The sequence below is a fragment of the Eutrigla gurnardus genome (genome assembly GCF_963514095.1).
Source record: "Eutrigla gurnardus genome assembly, chromosome: 6".
Taxonomy (NCBI): domain Eukaryota; kingdom Metazoa; phylum Chordata; class Actinopteri; order Perciformes; family Triglidae; genus Eutrigla; species Eutrigla gurnardus.
The window spans coordinates 15492871-15512819 of NC_139920.1; the positions used below are offsets into that span (position 1 = coordinate 15492871).

The 19949-nt window shown below is 42.4% G+C and overlaps 1 protein-coding gene across 1 annotated transcript in view; it reads left to right on the top strand.

Annotated features, from left to right (window-relative positions):
- Positions 1-9245, top strand: part of cachd1 (cache domain containing 1) — a 71031-nt gene extending 61786 nt beyond the window's left edge. The window contains exons 22-27 of the mRNA XM_084011365.1: positions 592-708; positions 1137-1288; positions 2261-2422; positions 2972-3049; positions 3214-3315; positions 7363-9245. Of these exons, the coding sequence (XP_083867491.1) occupies positions 592-708; positions 1137-1288; positions 2261-2422; positions 2972-3049; positions 3214-3315; positions 7363-7607 (856 nt within the window). The 3' untranslated portion in view covers positions 7608-9245. The remainder of the gene's footprint in view (positions 1-591; positions 709-1136; positions 1289-2260; positions 2423-2971; positions 3050-3213; positions 3316-7362) is intronic.
- Positions 9246-19949: the final 10704 nt, after the last annotated feature.

Genomic DNA, 19949 nt, shown 5'->3' on the forward strand with positions numbered 1-19949 from the left:
AACGACGATAGTAGCGTCTGCAGATGAGCATTCTGTGTTTCCAAGCTGGCAAGTCTTTTTTTTTTATATATTGCTGTCATTATCATTTGAACTGTATGCACTTTTTGGGAGATGTGTAAATGTTTGTGGGTGTTTCCTCTCTTGTCTTTCTTTCTCACCGTCTCTCTTGTCCTTTCAGTCCCCGTCCCGTCTCTCCCTCTTGTTTCGCCCGTCTCCTTTCATCACACATCAGCAGCCCCCGACAGCACATCAATGGTTCAAATGCCGATTCTTCCTTTATTTCAAGTAGACGTGCAATTATCACTTTTTTTTTTTTGCTGTCAAGATGTTTTCTCAGTACTATTGTGTCAAGCAGCACTGATTGACACGCTGAAGCCTTTTGAGGGCCCGTGCTTTGATTTCTCTGTACGTCAGATTTACTGCACAGCATCTGCTTTCTTCTTCAATCGTGTTTCGTTTCTGGGAGTTTGGATGGATGTTGTCAGCCGGATCTTTGTGCTGTGACCGTAGAATACGCACCGTGTTTGCACCTTTTTACTGTATTTTCAATACTGTGTACTTTCTGTGTTTCGTGATCGTTGTGCTGTGCAGGAATCCGAGCTGCGAGGTGCATCAGGAGCCAGTCAGTCTGAATGTGATTGATCCCAGTCTGCATGACACCCTGCCCCAGTGCATCAACACACGCTGTACCCAGAGATACACCAGCAGGTAGACACACACTAAGCATCACGCGTACCCTGCATATTAACAGGTATACCAGAGGCTGAGCTACGCGGTTGTATTTGTGATAAAGTTACTGTTATCCATCAACGGCACAGTGCTTACTAGTAGTAATGAATGGGAACTGGGAAAAGGGTCCCCTTCTAATGGACTCAAATCTTTAATTGTAGGTCACAAACTGCTAGAATCACTTTTGTTCATACATTATACATTATTATTATGATTATACAGCCCATTATTGATATATTACATTGTATCAATAATGGGCTGCTGGATTCCTGGGATGTCACCAAGATTAACTCCAGTTTAGTTTACTTTCCCTCCATGTAGCGTTGAGTAATTTGACAGTAAAATGATGACCCTCTAAAAACACTTCTTTCAAGCCCATATTTCTGTCTGCCTGCGTCCCGTTTCAGTGACTGCTTCGGCGTGTTGGACTGTGAGTGGTGCATGGTGAGCATCGATGGGAAGACTCACCTGGACAAGCCGTACTGTGCCGTGCAGAAGGACTGTTTCGGGGGCATCGTCGGTGCCAAGAGTCCCTATGCGGATGGCCTGGGAATCCTAGGTGGGTGACATTTGGATAGAAGTCGAGATCTACTCACGCTTAAGGAATATATAGACTAGATCCTTCTTTTTTCAGTTAAGGGGCAAAGTGGGTGGAGTCTGGTCCCACACTTATGAGATATTGGTACTAAATGTAGTGTAGTGCAACTTAAGGCCCACTTCTGATTGTTAAAACCACCTCCCTAAATAAATTAGAAATACATCATATAAAAAAAACAAATGACATGACAAAAAAGGAGAAAAATAAACTGGGCAGTCAATATGAGTTATACCTCTCTGACATTATGAATCCAAAACAAATAAATATTGTGTCACTGCATGGAGGGAACGTTAGCTACCTGATGATGTGTAGTGGCCGGTCATTGCAATTATGCATTTTAATTTTATTTTTTTTAATTTATGGTCGTTATTGAGCACATTTAGATATAAAATGACTAGATTTGTAAATTACCATATACTGTATATAATTTAAAAATGTAATCTAACCATGTGGCAGTACCTCCGTTGCCCACTAGATGGCCCTCTGAGGCCCATCCCAGTGGTTGAGAATAGCTGCTATAAAGTAAAACAATAAGCAACAAGCAACAAGGATATTCAAATGGTTTGAGGGCCATTGTGACAGTGGAATTGTTACTTTCGTTGATCACAGATATTATAATTCCAATATTTGAAACTGACTGAAACGGTTCTGTTTTTATGCTTATTCGTCTTTGGTTCTGCTTTCTTTTTCTTTTCTTTTTTTTTGAGAATTGGCAGTCTGTCTGCAGTTGAATATTTTTTTTTCCTGTGGCATTTCACACTGATGGGAGAACAGAATGAATTATAAAATATCTCAGCATGAGTTAAGATCCGAGCCAGAGCTGTTTGATATTGGCTTGTTGTATTTTCATGTCTTCAGTCGTCTGAAATCCTTTGTTATATCTTTCAACAACCATCTCCCTCTCCTTTCGTCTTCCCTCTTTTCTTCCCACAGATGAGGAGGTGTCACCTTTGTCAATGATCAAAAGCGCCCCTGTGGGTCCGGTTGCCGGGGGCATTATGGGATGCATCATGGTGTTGGTACTGGCTGTGTACGCATACAGACACCAGATCCACAGACGCTCGCACCAGCACATGTCGCCACTGGCAGCGCAGGGTAGGACTGACGCATTAATCCTGTCTCACATTTATACCGTTATCAAGCAGTTAGAGTGAAAGTTCGGTATACATTTATGCATTTCTAGTGGACTTTCTGTATCATGTATTCCCATCGGTCGGACTGTAGGGCCAAAAAAAACTACAAGAGCAATAATGGAAACACGTGTGGTGCAGTAGTGGTTTGCTCTTCACATACTGACATTTCTTTAAATACCAAAGGAGTCTTAAAGTGCTCTGATTAACAAGCAGTGTGGCGAGTGCTGCCGGAGCTAAACAGCTGACATTAGCATCACGCAGCAGCAGCAGATGCTGCGTGATGATTTGTGTAATTACTCAGTGATACGGACGTAGCAGTCAGACGAGATTCCAACCTCATTAAAGCTCTTGAGACCAAGTCCTGTTCCATCCGATAGTTTGATAAACAGCTTTGGAGAGACGGTGGAGGATGGAACTACATTATCACGAGGCGTTAGGCTGAGGAAGCGGCTCATAAAGTCGCAGCTTTGTTGGCCATGTTCACCTAATTGTGCTTATTTCTCTGCTCCAGAAATGTCAGTGAGAATGTCCAACCTGGACAACGAGAGAGATGAGAGGGATGAAGACAGCCACGAGGACAGAGGAATCAGTGAGTTTGACACCCCACTGATATAAACTACACGCGCTACACAATATTCGGATGTAGGGTTTGAATCCCTAAGATAACGTCATTACAGTATTTCCTTTTAATTAACAGTGCAGATATTTGGTTGATTTGTGCTGAACTCTGCGTTCTCTTCTCTTCACTTTCAGTCAGTAATACTCGATTCATCGCCGCGGTGATAGAGCGGCACACTCACACGCCCGAGCGGAGGCGGAGGTACTGGGGTCGATCTGGGACAGAGAGTGATCACGGTAATCATTTCTAATCATTTCTTTCTATTATTACATTAATATCCCTCATAACTGTGGTTTCTCTGTAGGTTTTGCTGGGACTTTATCATGATGAGATTATGAAACATAGTATACTTATTATATTACAATATACTTGTGTGTCTTCTTGCAACTGTTCAATATTTACCTCCATGTCATGTTATTCCTACACGGACAGTGCATTCCAGAACATTCTTGGATTTTGGAAAATGAATCATTCATGGGTTACAGAAGTAACCCCTGCACCAGCTCTGCTGAAATGTTGCCCTCGGCAACTACGCATTTAAAATGATGATTTTTATAGAACCACATGGGCTCACCTCACCCGGCATCGGTTCTGCTACAGTAAAAACTAGACGTAGGAGGCCTTCTGGACACATCCAGCTTTGGAGGAGAACCCGAGGCAGCAAGTATCCCACATCCCAGCTGGTCTGAGGACGCCTCAGGATCCCCGATAGAGAGCTGGGAAGAAGCAGGGAGAAGTTTGGGTTACAGTGACTCGGGCCCAGAGATGTGAACATAAAGTTAATGTCCCCGAATCTTTTCATAACATACGATCTAGAACATAAAAACCATATCAAGATAAATATGTAGCAGCCCCTCCAAGGTATCATCTTATTTAAATGGTTGTTAGTGTACAGTCTGGAATCCACGGTCGGCTCTCCGTTCTTTGGCAGCGGCTCAGCTTCCCGGCTTGTTCTTTTCATTATATCACAGCTCAGAACCTGGTTTTCGCTCCACTCCAGCTGGGAGAGTTGCTCATGATTGGCTTTAACCACTTGTGTAACTCGAAAGTCTGACACTCGGCGGGCGCGGACGGACAGCCTTCACCCACACGAGGCTCTCACCACCTACATATGGCATCACTCCGCTTCCTGGCAGTGAGTGTCTCCAACATATCGTTACGTAACCGACGGTGACAGAGGAGAACAAGGGTGAACATGGAGAGAGGAGAGTGGGCTAAAGTGAAACCAAGGCAGGGGGAAGAGCGTGTTAGCTGCATGTATAGCTGTTAAATAAGAGGGCATTTGTTCACCTCTCATAACATATTTGTGCATAATACATTAGGAAATTATTTTATGCAACTACAGAAGAAGAAGTGTGGACTAGATTCATGTTTTTAGTCTCCAGCCTGATTCATGAAGGACATCTGAATCCTCTTTCACTTGTTGTAAGAGAAGCCAACGCAGTGATTCATGTGCGCTAATCAAAAGAGCAGTCTGCATAAATGGGCCGTCACATGTTGCGTAACGGAGGACGGCGAAAGAAAGGAAGAACTGAAAAACGGAGGACAAGTGGAGAGATGTAAAGATGCAAAAATGATGAAAGAGGGGAAATAAGAGTGAAATGAAAGGGCAGGAGGAGAGGCGCAGGGAGGGAGACGGGTTTGAAATCGTGAGAAGAGGAGGGTGATTAAAACTAACTGGTACGTCTAAGTTGCTGCTCGGCCAAAGGTGGCCTCCCACCACAGTCCACTCGCTCTCGCTGCCGGAGGGTACGAAGAAACGCGTGCAAACACACAAGCTACGTGATGATCACACAAGGATCAGAGCGTTTAAACGCACACATACTAAAGTGCTGTTTGGCAGAGCTGCAGATAATCACCAACTTTCAGCCGCACACCGACTTTATGTTTCATAATAATTGATGATAATGATAATGTTGAATTGATATGTAATAGGACGTACTCAATTACTTTGTCCAGGTTTGAATTTGAGGATTTAGATATCCACCGACAACTAAAAAAAAACCTGAGACAACATGGTAGTCCACCTTTTCCTTCCACATCTCTTGATCCCAGTCGGGGATCTGGTGCAGCTGAGAATCCGTCCACTGCAAACAGTTAGCTGTAGGCCTGGCTTAAACTCTGCTCTTGGTTTGAGGAAAAGAGGGATAAACTGTGCTGAAGTTCTTCAGGTGTGGAACTTCTTTGAAGTCTCCGTCCCTTCCTTTCTCCTCCTCGTCCCTTTTGTTTTCACTATCAAAGTCCAGCGGATCTTCTAAGAGTCGGGGATGGACCTTTCTGTGCACAATTCACAGTTTGACTCACAGGATTGTAGGACTCCACAGTGAGACATAAAGGACTTACTTCTTTTATAGAACATTTTCCTGTATTATACGACACTGTATCACAGGACAAAACAATACATAAGAAATCACTTAAATCAATGATAACAATATTGTAGAAAACCTTTAATTGTGTTGTAAAGCTATAGAGCAGACAGAAATAACAATATCGTTTGGATTAACATTGAGATTTTGTACAGACATTTATGTCGCCATCAGGATGAATCCTAATAACTTCCTCTCGCGCCATCGTCGGGTCAAAATCTTAATGTTTCTTTTCTTTGTTTTTGACCAAATACTGTACCTGAATGAATGAATGAACTAATTGCATTTGCACATTTAGCATTGTCAGTTTAGCCTGTTAGCATGCTGGCTACAGCCTCGTAGACCCCGCTAGCTCAGCGACAGACTCTAAGTCTTGTGACAAAGCAGTTCATTTAGGACGGCCTGCTTGATAATGTGAACCCCCGGAGCCCTGAGAAGAATGTTCATCAGATCCGTTTCCTCAATGGTTTATTGCGGCACACAAACATAGAAACGTCCTTCCAGCCAACGCCTCCCCCCCTACATACCTCAGACATATGAACCCCCTCTGACTCGCACACATCACATCACAAATCACTTCAGCTTAGTGTCACCAGAGGTTTAATGTTTCATCGTCCAGTACTGCAGTGATTTATTTATTCTTCTTTAAATATAATTGTCAGGCTTACGGGGTTATTTGCTCGATTGCAACAACAGATTGATGTTCCCGTCGTGCAGCACGTTGCCGGTGTCACTAAAACTGCACTAAAAATTCCAGATCAACTCCCAAGTATTATTTCTTGTCAGATCGTGTGTTTTTATGGCCCTGAAGGCGATGAAACCCACTCAGCCTTTGAAGGGTTATGATGAACTTGAGTTCAAATGAAACAACTGATTAAATCCAGAGCCGACCAGGATTTTTTTTAATGAAAATAAGATACTGGAAGTGTACATAATTAGTCATTTAACAGACATGGATTGTCTTTCGTCAGTAGAATGTAATATAATAAGGATTGATATGATCTGTTTACGTATTCTCTGACCCAGTAATTTCCTCTTTGACAGCAGTGCTGCCCTCCCACTTCTCTGCTTACCAGTGTACCCTAACCACCATGTTGGCTTATGTTTTATCTCCTCGGGTTAAACGTATGTGTAGGGAAGCCGTCATAAATATGTATGCTGCTTCATTTCTTTTCAAATTGTGAGGAAAGGCTGAAAACGAGGAGAAGGATGCCCTGTGGGAATATTGCGTTGTCACTGCTCCATCAAAGAGCTCGTGCTGCTTTCAGAAACACCGCGTGTTACCGCGTATTAACGTGCTGTGTTGCCCGTCTATGACTGGAGGGCGTCATTTGCCGAGTAGTTTCTCTGATGGTGTCTTCCCATTTGTTTTCGCTGTTCCGCAGCTCTTCTGAAGTGGTGCAGAGCAGCTGTTCAGTGCTCTATATTTGATTAACACCTCACCCAGTGGCCCAATGAGGCGTCCTACAGTGACTTGCACATTGCTTTCCTAACTTTGTAACTCAAAATGCAATCAATAAGTACACGGATATTAATATATTTAATTATTAATTATTTATATAATAAATCATACACCAGTATCTTGGTAAAAAACATCTTGTATCAACCTTTTTAATGTTATTTTCAGTATATCATGTAGTATATAAATGTAGTATTGAACTGAATAAATCAACCCCTGAGGCTGATGGTTTTGAAGCAAACTTTCATATTGAGGATATATACATTTTTTTTCCACTTAAGGCCTCAAAATTTTCTTCAAGAAGCAAAACATATTTAATGCCAAATTAAATAAATCTGAGCGTGGAATACCTTTTTATGGTCTCTTTTTAGTGAAGATCCAAATCAATGTCATCAGACAAATGACTTTTACAAATGTCCACTAACACCGTCCTGTGCATGTCCCTTTTTGGTCTCCAGGCTACAGCACAATGAGTCCGCAGGAGGACAGCGAGAATCCGCCCGGGAACAACGACCCGCTCTCGGCCGGCGTCGACGTCGGTAACCACGACGACGACCTGGACCTAGACACGCCTCCTCAGACGGCGGCGCTGCTCAGCCATAAGTTTCACCCCTACCGGCACACGCACCACCACCCGCTGCACACGCACACGCACCACCTGCAGGCGGCGGTCACCGTGCACAGCGTGGACGCCGAGTGCTGATCCTCAGTGCTGCGTTTGCCCTCCTGACAGGGATGGAACGTTTTTTTTGTTGTTTTTTCTTTTATTAAAAGACTATTTTTAAAAATGCCGGATTAGACGGCACACACTAGGTACTTTCAGGACGGACGGCTGGAGAGGAAAGCTACAGCTGGACTCGCCGTCACCGGGCCGCTGGGATCTCTGCCATGAATGGATGTTTAGCTTAATATGGGTTTTAGCCTCATGGTCTCCTTGTGCCGAACTCTATCTCAACCCTCTTTATATAAATCTGGAACACAGCTTCACACCAGACCTGGGCCAGTAAAAAATAACCAAATGAGATTTTTTTTTTATTGTTGTTTTCTGAAGGAAGTTGGCATTCGGGACTCTGTGAGAGCACACCAGAATGCTGTTTGAGCCCACTGGTTGAGGAGAGGACACAACTGGAACCAGAAATGTTTGAGGGAGAACGGAGGTCTTCATTTCCACGTGGAAGGCCAGAGAGAACACTTTATAGGATAGAGGATAATCATATTAGCAAAGCAGAGAGATGGATGATTAGACCCCTTTTGCCTAATCCTAACGAAGCCCACTTGTGATGAGGAGCAGAAGGGGAGTAGTGGACTCCTTATTTGTGAAAACATCTCAGACGAAGAGCAGAAATAATGTATTTTTACATAGATATAATGTGGGATTGTATTACAGCTTTGCTCTCCTCAGTTCTGCAGCTAGAAACTCCCCAGTTGGTTTCCTCGAAAAGGCATTTGGACATTTTCACGAGCGTCTGAACATCAGAGTGCAAAACAAAAAAAAACAAAAGAAGCTTCAATGATCACATGAATACAGGAAGAAACACTTTAAAGAGGAAACAATTATTTTTCTACTATTTATTAAAGAGGTAGATTTTGATGACAGATGAGGAAGCACGAACGAAAGTAATCAGGAGAAGTGATGCGTAGCGACCCTCTTCCTGTAAACAATGCATCATATCTAGAGCTCATTGTTTTTTATTTCCCTAAATATCTGCTTGTGTTCATTTTTATCCACCAAATGAGGGACTCCGCTGCATAATCAGAAGCTTGTTTGGATTTTATTTCCATTTTTATTTTATTTTGCCAGACTTCTATTCTATTCTATTCTGAGCCATCCACTCCACCAGAGGATTCTATTTACCACATGGTGTGGTGAGCTGTGTCTTCTTCAAGCAGGAAAAAATCTTTTTTGGATGCGGAGACTTAAAATCAAAACCAGATCTGCTCCTTTTTTTTTTACAAAAAAATAAAAAATCGGTTAAAAAAGAAACGGGAAGAAAACATGACCCTTAAATAACATCCTGATCCGTCAGAGCTGTTAGGAGGAAGTGGTCTTTAACATGTGTTTCCTTTCTGCAGTAATAGTGTTTTTATTATTGTACGGTAAGAATTGCTGTGCTGAACATCCTCGTTCTGGACTTCCCTATCAAGAGGCAGAACTGGCTATGCTGGCTGGCCTCTGTAAGCCTCCTGGGGATGGAGGAGGGAGGAGAGAGAGAGAATCTAACACCAGTGAAACATTCCTGGCTTTAGTCACTGCTGGAGATTTGGTGTGTGTGAGGATAATTGGGGATCCTGAGAGATTCACCGGTACCGAGTGCTGTCCCCTCTTTCTGCCCGAGCAGAAGTAGAAAAAGCTCCCGCTTCACCACAACTTTTTGCCCCCCCGAGGCCGAGCTGATGCTGTATGCATGCCCCGGTCGTGTGCTGGATTCAGTGCAAAGCAAGTTGAATTTCCAGTGATTCCCAAGATGGAGTCTCCTTTTTAATTGATGAGAGTGAATGGGGGGAGAGATGCTGCTGTCGTTGTCGTTGTTGTTGTTGTTGTTCAGAGGTTACACCCATCTGTCGGCTCCTCTGTGGTTAACCACTCAAAATGTATTTTCTACACGTCCCTGGTTTAAGTGTGTGTGTGTGTGTGTGTGTGTGTGTGTGTGTGTGTGTGTGTGTGTGTGTGTGTGTGTGTGTGTGTGTGTGTGTGTGTGTGTGTGTGTGTGTGTGTGTGTGTGTGTGTGTGTGTGTGTGTGTGTGTGTGTGTGTGTGTGTGTGTGTGTGTGTGTGTGTGTGTGTGTGAGAGAGTGTGTGTGAGAGGTTATCCACCTAGAACCTTTTCATTGAATGCATATAATGTATTTTTTCCTTTAAAATAGCTTTAGAGAATAATAGTGAAATTATTATGATTGAGAAATCCACTTATTTTTATTCCGATAAAGAGTCACTTGACCTGATGTGTTCTTCGTGGGTTCTGATTGCTCAGCTGGTCAAAGTCACATAAACATCCATTCATGTCTGGGTGCAAAAATGTTTTGTTTTTTTCCACAGAGTCATTATGAAGTGTAAATACAGAATCACAAATAGCTATTAACGTCCTGTACACTCCGTATTTTTTTTTTTTAAATGTAAGACATGATTTATTCTTCGAATGATGCTCAGATATTCGGGTTTCATGTATTGAATTGTCTGTTCATGGTGTCTCACTATATTCTCAATGCCTTGGATGTTTTATTTAGATTTATTTTTCTTTAGGTCCATATTGGATGGAAGTCAGTACTTGGAAAAAAAATAATACACACACTTATTTTGTTGTTTGAGAGACAGTTAGTTTTTAAAGTTTTTATCATGTGTCTTCAAAATGTTAAAGAATCTCTCCACAAACTAATTTAGATTTGAAGATGAAAAAAAATGGTACTTCATCTTTTCACTGAGTGATGACCAAAACCACATCCCTGTCGTGGATTCAGGGTTAACAGCAGGCAGCTATAAGCCTGCTATGGTTGTATCGCTCTTCATCATCACGACTTTACCATCAGACTGTTTACTGTTGGAAGTTTGACCATACAAACCACATTTATTTACCTGTAATCCTTCGTAACGCTAACAACAATCTAAATTGTCCCCTTTTTTTTTTACCACTTCACACCATGTGTAATACAGTTGGAAGCAGCATTGTGTGTGTCTGTGCTGGGGCAAATTCATTTTTTCCAAAGTGAGTTTGTTTTTAAAATATTTCTTTCTGGAGAACTTTTAAACAGTATTTACCTGTGTGTGTGTGTGTGTGTGTGTGTGTGTGTGTGTGTGTGTGTGTGTGTGTGTGTGTGTGTGTGTGTGTGTGTGTGTGTGTGTGTGTGTGTGTGTGTGTGTGTGTGTGTGTGTGTGTGTGTGTGTGTGTGTACAGGACACTCTGAATCACATGAATTAATGTACTGAAGGAACATGTGTACATCAACCCTCTCATGTATCATATAAAGTTATCAAATTGAGATTTATTGCAATGTGAATGTGATAAAGTCCATTTTACACTTAAATGATCCGTCTTTTTTATGTTTTCAATTTCCTTTTTTACAAAGTAAATTGGGGGTTAAAGGTGTGCTGCTCTCCACAGCCTTGTTGTTCAAATGTGTTCTAGCTAATTCAGGCTAAGTTGATGCTATCCAGCTAATTTAGAGTTATAAAGGTAGATTGACGATTGAGTAACAATGTGCTTTTATTTTTTAATTACAGGCAAAATGAGGGGAGAAAGCGAGTTTACCAAATATGTCTGTCTAATTTTCTGTTGATCCAGTTCCATAAAGCAAAGTCAACATAGTTCAAGCTCAGTTACTATGGTAACTTATGAAATACCTGTAACACTGACCTGATAGGAAAATAATATGTTTTCCATTGATTTTCTTGAGTGCTGCCATATCATGTGGCTTTAACCACCATCAGTCAAAAAAAAAAAAAAAAAAGTTAATAGAAAATCAAGTTATTCAATTGTGTTTTAAAAAAAGCATTTGTCACTGCCATGATTATGCAGCCTATATGCATATTTGCCATTCCAAAAATATTTTTAATATTTAGATCCACCTGCTTTTTTTAATTTCTTTTCTTAACAGGAGCGGCTGTGGCTCAGAGGTAGAGCGAGTCATCCTTCAATCATTGGCGGTTCAAATCCCGGCACCTGTCTGCATGCCTTGGGCAAGATACCGAACCCCCAATTGCCCCCAATGCTGCGCCATTGGCGTGTGAATGTGTATAAATGAGTTGGATCCTGATGTGCAGGCGGCTCCTCTGCCATCAGTGTATGAATGTGTGTGTGAACGGGTGAAAGTGACTGAATGAGGTATGTGAAGTACCTTGAGTAGCTAGTTAGCTAGCAAGTGCTATATAAATGCATTTAAGTTTAATTTTTCATCATTCATTCATCAAAGAAACATTTAAGTAGTTAAGTTACCACTAGCCAACAGTAGCTATCTCCATACAAGCTAGCTAAAACATTATTAGCGGGGACCTGATCAATTTTGAATTAAATTAGTAAAGAATTGTGTTAATGTTCAACGTTATTTGTCCCGGTTAGGATTGAGGACACATTTATAAACCAAGATATCTTTTCTGATATGACAGAGGCTATGAAAAAAAAAAAAAAACTGAAGACACCCAGGAGTGAAATGTTAAATTATACATGTCGGAACTCTTCCAGCAGCCAGAGTCGGAGGCTCCCGTAAGTTAAAGCTCTTCCATACGCCGCCACTCGTCTACCATCTATCATTTCTACGCTATGATAATATCACATATCCACTACATTCACTTTAAAATCTTTATCGTAACATTGCTTGTTCTTGTTATGGGCCTTTCACTCAGAATGTGGCGGTGGCATCACTGCGCTCTGAAACCCATTAGTTCTCATGGCTTTTATGGCACCGTGGAGGCTTTTGTCGAGCGACTGCACTGGTAACCCTCTTGTCTTGTGTGAAAGCTCCTTTAGTTGAAGCCCTGGAAAAGGGGATGTGCTCCCCTGTATTCATTTGTGTATTGTTGATGCACTTGTTTACGCTCATGAAACATTGGATTTTTCTTTCTTTCTTTTTGGCCAGGTCACCACTGTCGTCATGACGACAATCAAGAAATGTTGCCTAGTTTTGAACTGTGTTCAAAGATAATATATAAAACCAGGTGAACTGGACACACACAAACACACACAGTGTTACAAGCAGAAGTCTTCTCAGAAGCATTTCTGACAACTCATCTCACTTCATACAATCATTAAGCTCAAAAGTAAATTGTGATTTTTGATATGAAGTGCTCAAATGCTGCTAATTGTGTGTTCATTTTCAAGTAAGGTCATTTGTTTCTTACAATCTGGCTTGCACACAGTAAAACAGTGAGATGATCTGCAGGAGTTTGTGTCTGACTGTCCAAGTACCTGCTCTCACTAACAGGATATTGTCAATGCCTCTCCGGCCTGTATTCTCTGGTTCACACAGGGACATCTAGGACACCTACACTCCAAAAATGCTGCTCTTCAGAGGCGGTTTGGCCTTGTTTGCAAGGGCGTATTCCTACTGACACGTTGAATGTCCAACTGGGATATACAAATGACCCAGTAGTTGTCCAAACTCAATTTTAACAATAAGATCTATGTATGCCAGTATCCATCCAGTTGGAATGGTATTTGATTATAAGTTAATATGTCCTGCAAAAGTTATCACTCGGGTTGAATCTCAGTTGTTAGTTTTAGGTCAATTAATTTCTTCTGACAATAAGAGAACATAGAATTAATTCATTTTGTTTTATCTTCAGAGGATGAGAGGTTTGTGGCTTTTGTAGTAAGGAAAAAAATAAGCTGTAAATGTTGCTGTCTTGGTAAATAAAGACCCCCAAGTTTGTTTTAGCTCTTGACCTGTACTTCAAGAAATAGGGCATTTCAGAGTAAGATGGTCTTTCTGTCACAATCAGCTCTCGGCTCCACAATAGGAGTGTGTTAACAATGTGTTTCAAGCTGTTGCCTGTAGGCCATGCCATTTGGGGTGAATAGTGGTACATGCTGCCTGGAAGTTATATATCAGTTATTTATGAGGCCTTTCTGTACATACAGGGCTTCCTGCCAGGGGTCCTGGGAAACAACCACAGATGGAGAGACAACATGGTCACAAGCGGCTTCTTTGGTTTGGGTGGGGGGAGCAATATGTTTCATTTTAGTGAATTTTAACTTTTACATTTTATTTTTCATTACTGGGAAATACAAGTACAATCAGTAATTTAAGAGCCTGCTAAATTAAATTAAGAGAATTACAAGAATAAATGGTACAGTCTAGTGTAAGAAATACTTTTAATTAAATGCAGCAGCCAACAGAAAGTTGTTGTGGTGTTCTGAATCAGCAGCAGCTGTCTAATTGATTTTTAGGGAAACCTGTGAGGACGGCGTTACAGTAGTCGAGTCAACAGAAGATAAATCGATGGACAAGTTAGCTGAGACATAAATCCTTTAATCCATATTCTCAAGGTAATAATAGACAGACATTGTAATTGTCTTAATGTGGTTTTTGTAGTTCATGTCTGAGAGCATGACGACACATAGCCTTCTGGTTTGGTCTGTGGTTTTTAATGTGACCGATTGAAGTTGAGAAGTTGACTTGACTTTCAATCTTTTCTCATTGTTCCAAAGAATAACTACCTCAGTTTGTGTTATTGAAGAAAATTCTGGCGCATCCAATCGCTTGTATTGGACCATAATCCCCTGGTGAAATTATTATGTATATTTGTGTGTCATCTGCATAATTATGGCAATTTATTTGGTTCTTTTCCGTTATCTGAGCCAGGGGCAGCATGTCGATGTTGAACAAAAGAAGGCCCCAGAATGGAGCCTTGGGGAACTCCATAGGTCATATGTGTCTGAGTTATTACCTATGGACACAAAGTAGTCCCTGTCCTTTAAGTGGGATTCAAAACAGTTCAGTACTGGACCAGAAAGCTCCACCCAGTTTTCCATTTTAGGTGGAGCCGGGACAACAAACATCCTGTACCTGAGATTGGGCCATTGAATTCTGTCAGTAAAGAGGAATTCATTTCAGGCTCTTGGGGGTGGAGGCTTGGCTTCTGACACAGGAAGTCTTGTTAGCCCGTTGACAGTAGCAAACAAGGCACATGCATTATGGCCTTTGCCGATGAGAGAAGAGGACCGCCTCTCATTTCTCAGTTGAAACTTATACACTTGTCATTCTCGGCCTCACTCATGACACTGAAGTTGGGAAGGCTGACTCAATAAGAACAGCTGCAATGCTATTTTGGTCTAACCAAGTTTCAGGTAAAAATGACAAATCAAGATGGTGCTTGTTTATAAAATCAAGATTAAAAATGTTTTTCCTGCGAGAGCCCGATGTTTAATAAAAGCCCATTGTTTGAGTGTTAAACTTATCTTCCCGTTTTTGTGACAGGCTGTGACAGATGAAGAATAGATGCTAACTTTGATAAATTTGCAGAATCATTTGAGTGCTTATGGTTTCTTACTAGATTCCCTGTTCTTTTTCTGTTACTTATCTGAGGTGGATCCTTATAGGTGTCGGTGAAGGGGTGTCAAGACTCCTCCTCTTGGTTCGGATATCTCTCATGATCAAAGCTCCCCTCAGACGAGGGTAGAGGCGGTTCTCCTTCAGGGTTTCTGCCACGCTCTGTTACGTCTTGCTCCTGCTTTGATTCCTCTTGTCTCATGTCCTTGGCAGACTGAAACGTTGGCTGGAATGCAGGAAGTAAAACAGGTTAGAAGTGAACTCCTGACTTGTTCAGAAAAAGTCCATATGCCTTAAAAGATGTCTGTGGTCCCAGAACAACTTGAACTTGCACATAGAATGCGATGAATGGACAGTACACAATTCTCTCACCGTCTCTTCTGAATGTCATATACAGGATCCTGTCTGACAAGTCAGAGAGTATATCTTTGGGAAAGCATGGTTTTTACTGCAGATGATTCTTTATATTTTTTACAGCAGTCTCCCACAATCAGAGTTCGAGGCCCAGTCACTAGATTTCATCACAGCCTGATACATTCTGTGTTACTCATTCTGTGTAACTTTGACCTCACCTTCCTATGTGAAGTTGAGCCAAGTGATCAGATAGAGGTCCAGGGTCCTGCAGCAGTGGAACAAATTTGTTCTCCAGTCGCACACTTGGTTGCTGGAGAGGTTTGTTGCTAGTTCTGCTTTTCACAGTAGTCCACGTTTGTGTCCTACTGAGTACAGGTGTTAAAGAGGAGCTCTGCCTGGATGATAATGCAGGCCAATCTGTTGCATCACAAATTTCAAGGCGCTGGGCTCTGCCTGTCGCTTGTCCTCCTAATTCCCAGGGAAATGATTTACTCTCAGGCTTTGTATGGTTTCTTACGCAGGACATAACCCTCCTGTTTCTTGGTAATCCTGTTGTTGCTAATTAGCTGTGTGTTAGCATGCTCTTGTCCACTGTTAGGCGTCAATGGTGTGGTTTTACTGAAGTAAAAGATGTATTTGACTGTAAGTTTGTTAAAAACATTTTAGGAGATTATTTAAAGCAGCGTCTCACATTAACAGTTCCCTGACATTGTATTCATGTAAATATGCTGTTAAATGCTGTTTTGTGATTTTTGTTGATTCAGTCCAGTTAACTGCCAACCAAGCTGGTCGCTTTAGCTGTTCGATGCTAACATGTTACTTATGCAACACTCATAAATAACTGTTGTGAGTTGTTGACAATGCAACTAATTTGACTAATTAATCTACACTTTGAATCTGGGTCTCTTGTTAATAGTAGCTCGACTTTACAAAACAACTTTAGTATGCAATATTTTTCTGATTTATAAAAATCGTCACCATTTAATGTGTCATCCAATACTGTTTTTACAGTTTGGCAATTGTTTCCAGTGAAAACTTCCGAGACCAACTCATGTCTTCAACCTTTTTTGGAGCTTGCCGAACTATAGACTAGGTGAGCATAGGTGGTGTATCACTGCCTATTTTAAGAGGGGGTCATAGAGTGCAGCTAAATAAATTGTTCCTCCTTAAGGTGGAAAGTGAAAATAGAGAGGGGCACCCTGGGCTCTCAGTTTACTGAACATCAGCGGTTGAAGTAGTTCAGCACTGTTGAGAGCTCTTTCCCCATTACCCCCGTCAGTCTCGCCTGTTGCCACGTCCCATAAAAACCTTATCAGTACATTCGTCCTTCCCAGACAAGGCCCCCGTCTCAACCTTCTTTCACTGTCACTCAATTGGCGCTACTCTCCCTCTTCCTCCCGGGCTGCCTGCCGCTCCCTGCCAGGGAAACGCTGTGAATTAGAGCACTGAGCTCGGTGTCCAAGCGCCCCTCGGGTCATTTCAGTCAGTCTCCACTGTGCCAACTAGTACAGCAGACATGCACATAGCAGCATATTTTGTGCAGTCCCAGTTTCCCAAACTCATCTCAGCAGTATGATCGTCCTGAGTCTTGCATGCAAAGTAAGTTAAAGCGATTTGAATTCTCTTTGAGTGCTTTCTAACATATCGTGTGGGTTTTTTTTTTAACCGTACAGCCAAATCTGCCAAGGTGGGATTTCACAACTTTATGTTATTAGTTCCTCGTTGACTAAATCTAAAAATGTAATTGAGAGCCTTAAAGGCATCACGACATTAAAAAACTACAACCTACACATTACTCATATTAAAATAGATGCTTTCTCATTATAGCCTCTCTTGCTGGCCACATGAAAGTAGCTTCCCTGACACACGGGTATGCTTATGACCACTGTAATTAGGACATGGATTGGGCAGGGACCTCCTGTGCATATTGTCCCCGTGGCTTCAGGTCAGCTGTTTTTTAGTAGGTCACCTGTGCCTTAATCTACGCTGTGAGAGAAAGGAAGCCGTGCCATCTTTGATCATGTGCTCCTGAACGTTAGGGAGAGCCGTACGGACCGTTTTTACATCTCCAGACAGGATTGCAGAGTGAGACGTCCATAATCACACTGCACACATACAGGATGCACACACCGTTGACTCCCACGCGCAATGAAACACTTTGCCATTTAGGGTTCAATCCCCCCCCATCCTCACGCCTACTGAGCTGATCCCAGGTGCCTGTTTTGCCCGTTCATCCACTCTGCCCACCCACACACTCACACTCTCGGTCCCCGGCAAACATTTTTCCCGCTTTCTTCTTCTCCTCTCTCCCACCCACTCCAAAAGGCTGTGAATCACTGGCTGACACGCTGAAGCACCAGCAGGGCTCTTGTGTTTTTTCGATGGAGAGGGACTGGCGTCTCTTTCTCCCTCGGTTTGTCAAGCATAGCCCATTATTACGGGGTGCGACTGGCGCACAGGTACAACACTTTGAAAGATGTGAAGTTTTGTGTAACTGTGCAGGACGGCTGTGGGCTGACATGAGTCAATGCGTGTGTGTGTGTGTGTGTGTGTAAGAGTGTGTCTGCAAGTGGCGTGCGTCTCTCCGCCGGTGGGACCGAGAGAAGGAATTAATTGTTCTCTCATGGAAACGTTGTTTAGCACTTAGCGGAGGTGAATCATGCGTCTCCGAAATCAGCCCGTGCGAGTGACAGGCGAGTCCTTGCTGCCTTTGCAGAGAACCACTGCTCAATGATTCATATCCCTCAATCTGTCGGCAGGCACCTCCTATTGTATGAGCTGAGGTGAGAGCAGAAACTCACTTCTCCCGAATGCCTTTCAAGGGTAAAAAAAGATTCAGTTGATTGCAATTTAACATACATCATGTCTTGCATATTTATATGAATGCTCGTCAGGAGCATTTCTCAGCTTTTGATTTACAGGAGGACATTTGTGATATGAAGCACATGTAATGCTAGAAGATGACATACTCTGAACCAAATTAAGCATTTTTTTTTTCAATTATCAAATTTACTATCTGACTAAGTAGGAAGTCCTCACATTTGAGAAGCTGCCTGTGGAAAAAAGACCTTCTTGAGATGATGAAGTGATTATCAAATGTCACGTTGCACCCGGAAGGCCTCTTTTTCCTTGAAATAATAAAATAAGGCATCATTGCCTTTTGGAGGAATAATATCTCCTTCATAGGTTACATGATGGCGAAGGAACATTTGTCACCTTGTGATTTGCAGGAAGATATGTGATTTGTTTTTTTTTAGAAGACTCCATACAATATACAGGGTGAGCGGACCTGTTGAAACGCAGGAAAAACCAAATGCTGACCTGAAGTTCCCTTTTCTTCGGCCTTGTCGCTCCGGAGAGGACTGAGCCTGAGCTCGACTGAAGCGCTCACACTCCATATACAGTCGTGTGTGTGTCAGTAACTCTGGCTCAGCCACTTGGCAATATGTGATCATTTTCACCCACTGACAACTGTGATTGTCTGGAATCAGACCTGCCAAAAAATACAAAAAAAAAACGCTTCACACAGATGGCGAGCGAGAGAGAGAAGATGAAGGTTGGATGATGGAGGTTGATTTCACCGTCTCTAACAGGCCAAGCATAACTGCGCTTTAAATATTTCCTTTAGTGGGTTGATTTGTGCAATTGTTGACATGTTTGTGGGGCTGCGTGAGTGTGAATGCATCTTCTGAGTGTGTGTACAGTGTGTGTGTGTGTGTCTGTCAGCCACTCATGCAGCCTGAGGAAGCTACATAGTCATTGTGAGGACTCGGCAGGGAGCTCTGTTCCCTTTGTGTTTGCCAGGAGCAGCTTTCCACCCACGGTGGGCAGGCAGGCAGGCAGGCTCGGCTGGCTGCTGGTTTGGCATTTACTGGATGACTTGGGTAGAAAGGAGGGAAGGCACACAGCCATTCATGATCACATTATGCACATAGGGAAACAAGAAAGCTATGGTGCTTTCCAGATATCCTCCAATGAATGCCTTGCTCTCTCTTTCTGACCCAAAGAATGTGTGTTAATTGGGGCTCCAGTCTTCCTCCGTGCAGCTACACATTTAGTCCCCTGCGGTCTTTAAACTGTTCTGTACACAGTTTACAAAACATAAAACACACTGACTCCACATGTGGATGATTCCAGTTCATGCGGAGTAAAAGTCCAGCAGCCACACACACTGAGACGCCAGGGATGACGATGCGCTGCTGCCATTGGTGGATCTTAATTGGCTTCTATGCATCCAGCAGACAGCTGGGGTCGCCAGGAGTCCGCGAGGTGCAGCCTGGCGCGCTGGAGACCACGTGAGCCGCAAACCGCCCAATCAAACGTGCAGTTTCACCATCTGGACGCTGCGTTGTTATTGTTTTAAGGTAATGTATTAAGTGCTGGTTGCAGTTCCACTGTTCTCTTCGAGAGAAGCTGCACATTATACAGTAAAACGATATACAACGTTAAGATATTTGTATTATCATTATTATTATTATTATTATTATTATTATTATTATTATTATTATTATTATAAAGGCATGTATATAAAGCTTAATTGATTACAACAATAATGCATAGAGTTTACTTTACCTTTCACCAACAGACACGCCCCCCACCTGTGCTCGCGCTCTCCCTCCCTCTCTCTCTCTCTCTCTCTCTCTCTCTCTCTCTCTCTCTCTCTCTCTCTCTCTCTCTCTCTCTCTCTGCCCTCACATTTTCACTCAGCTACC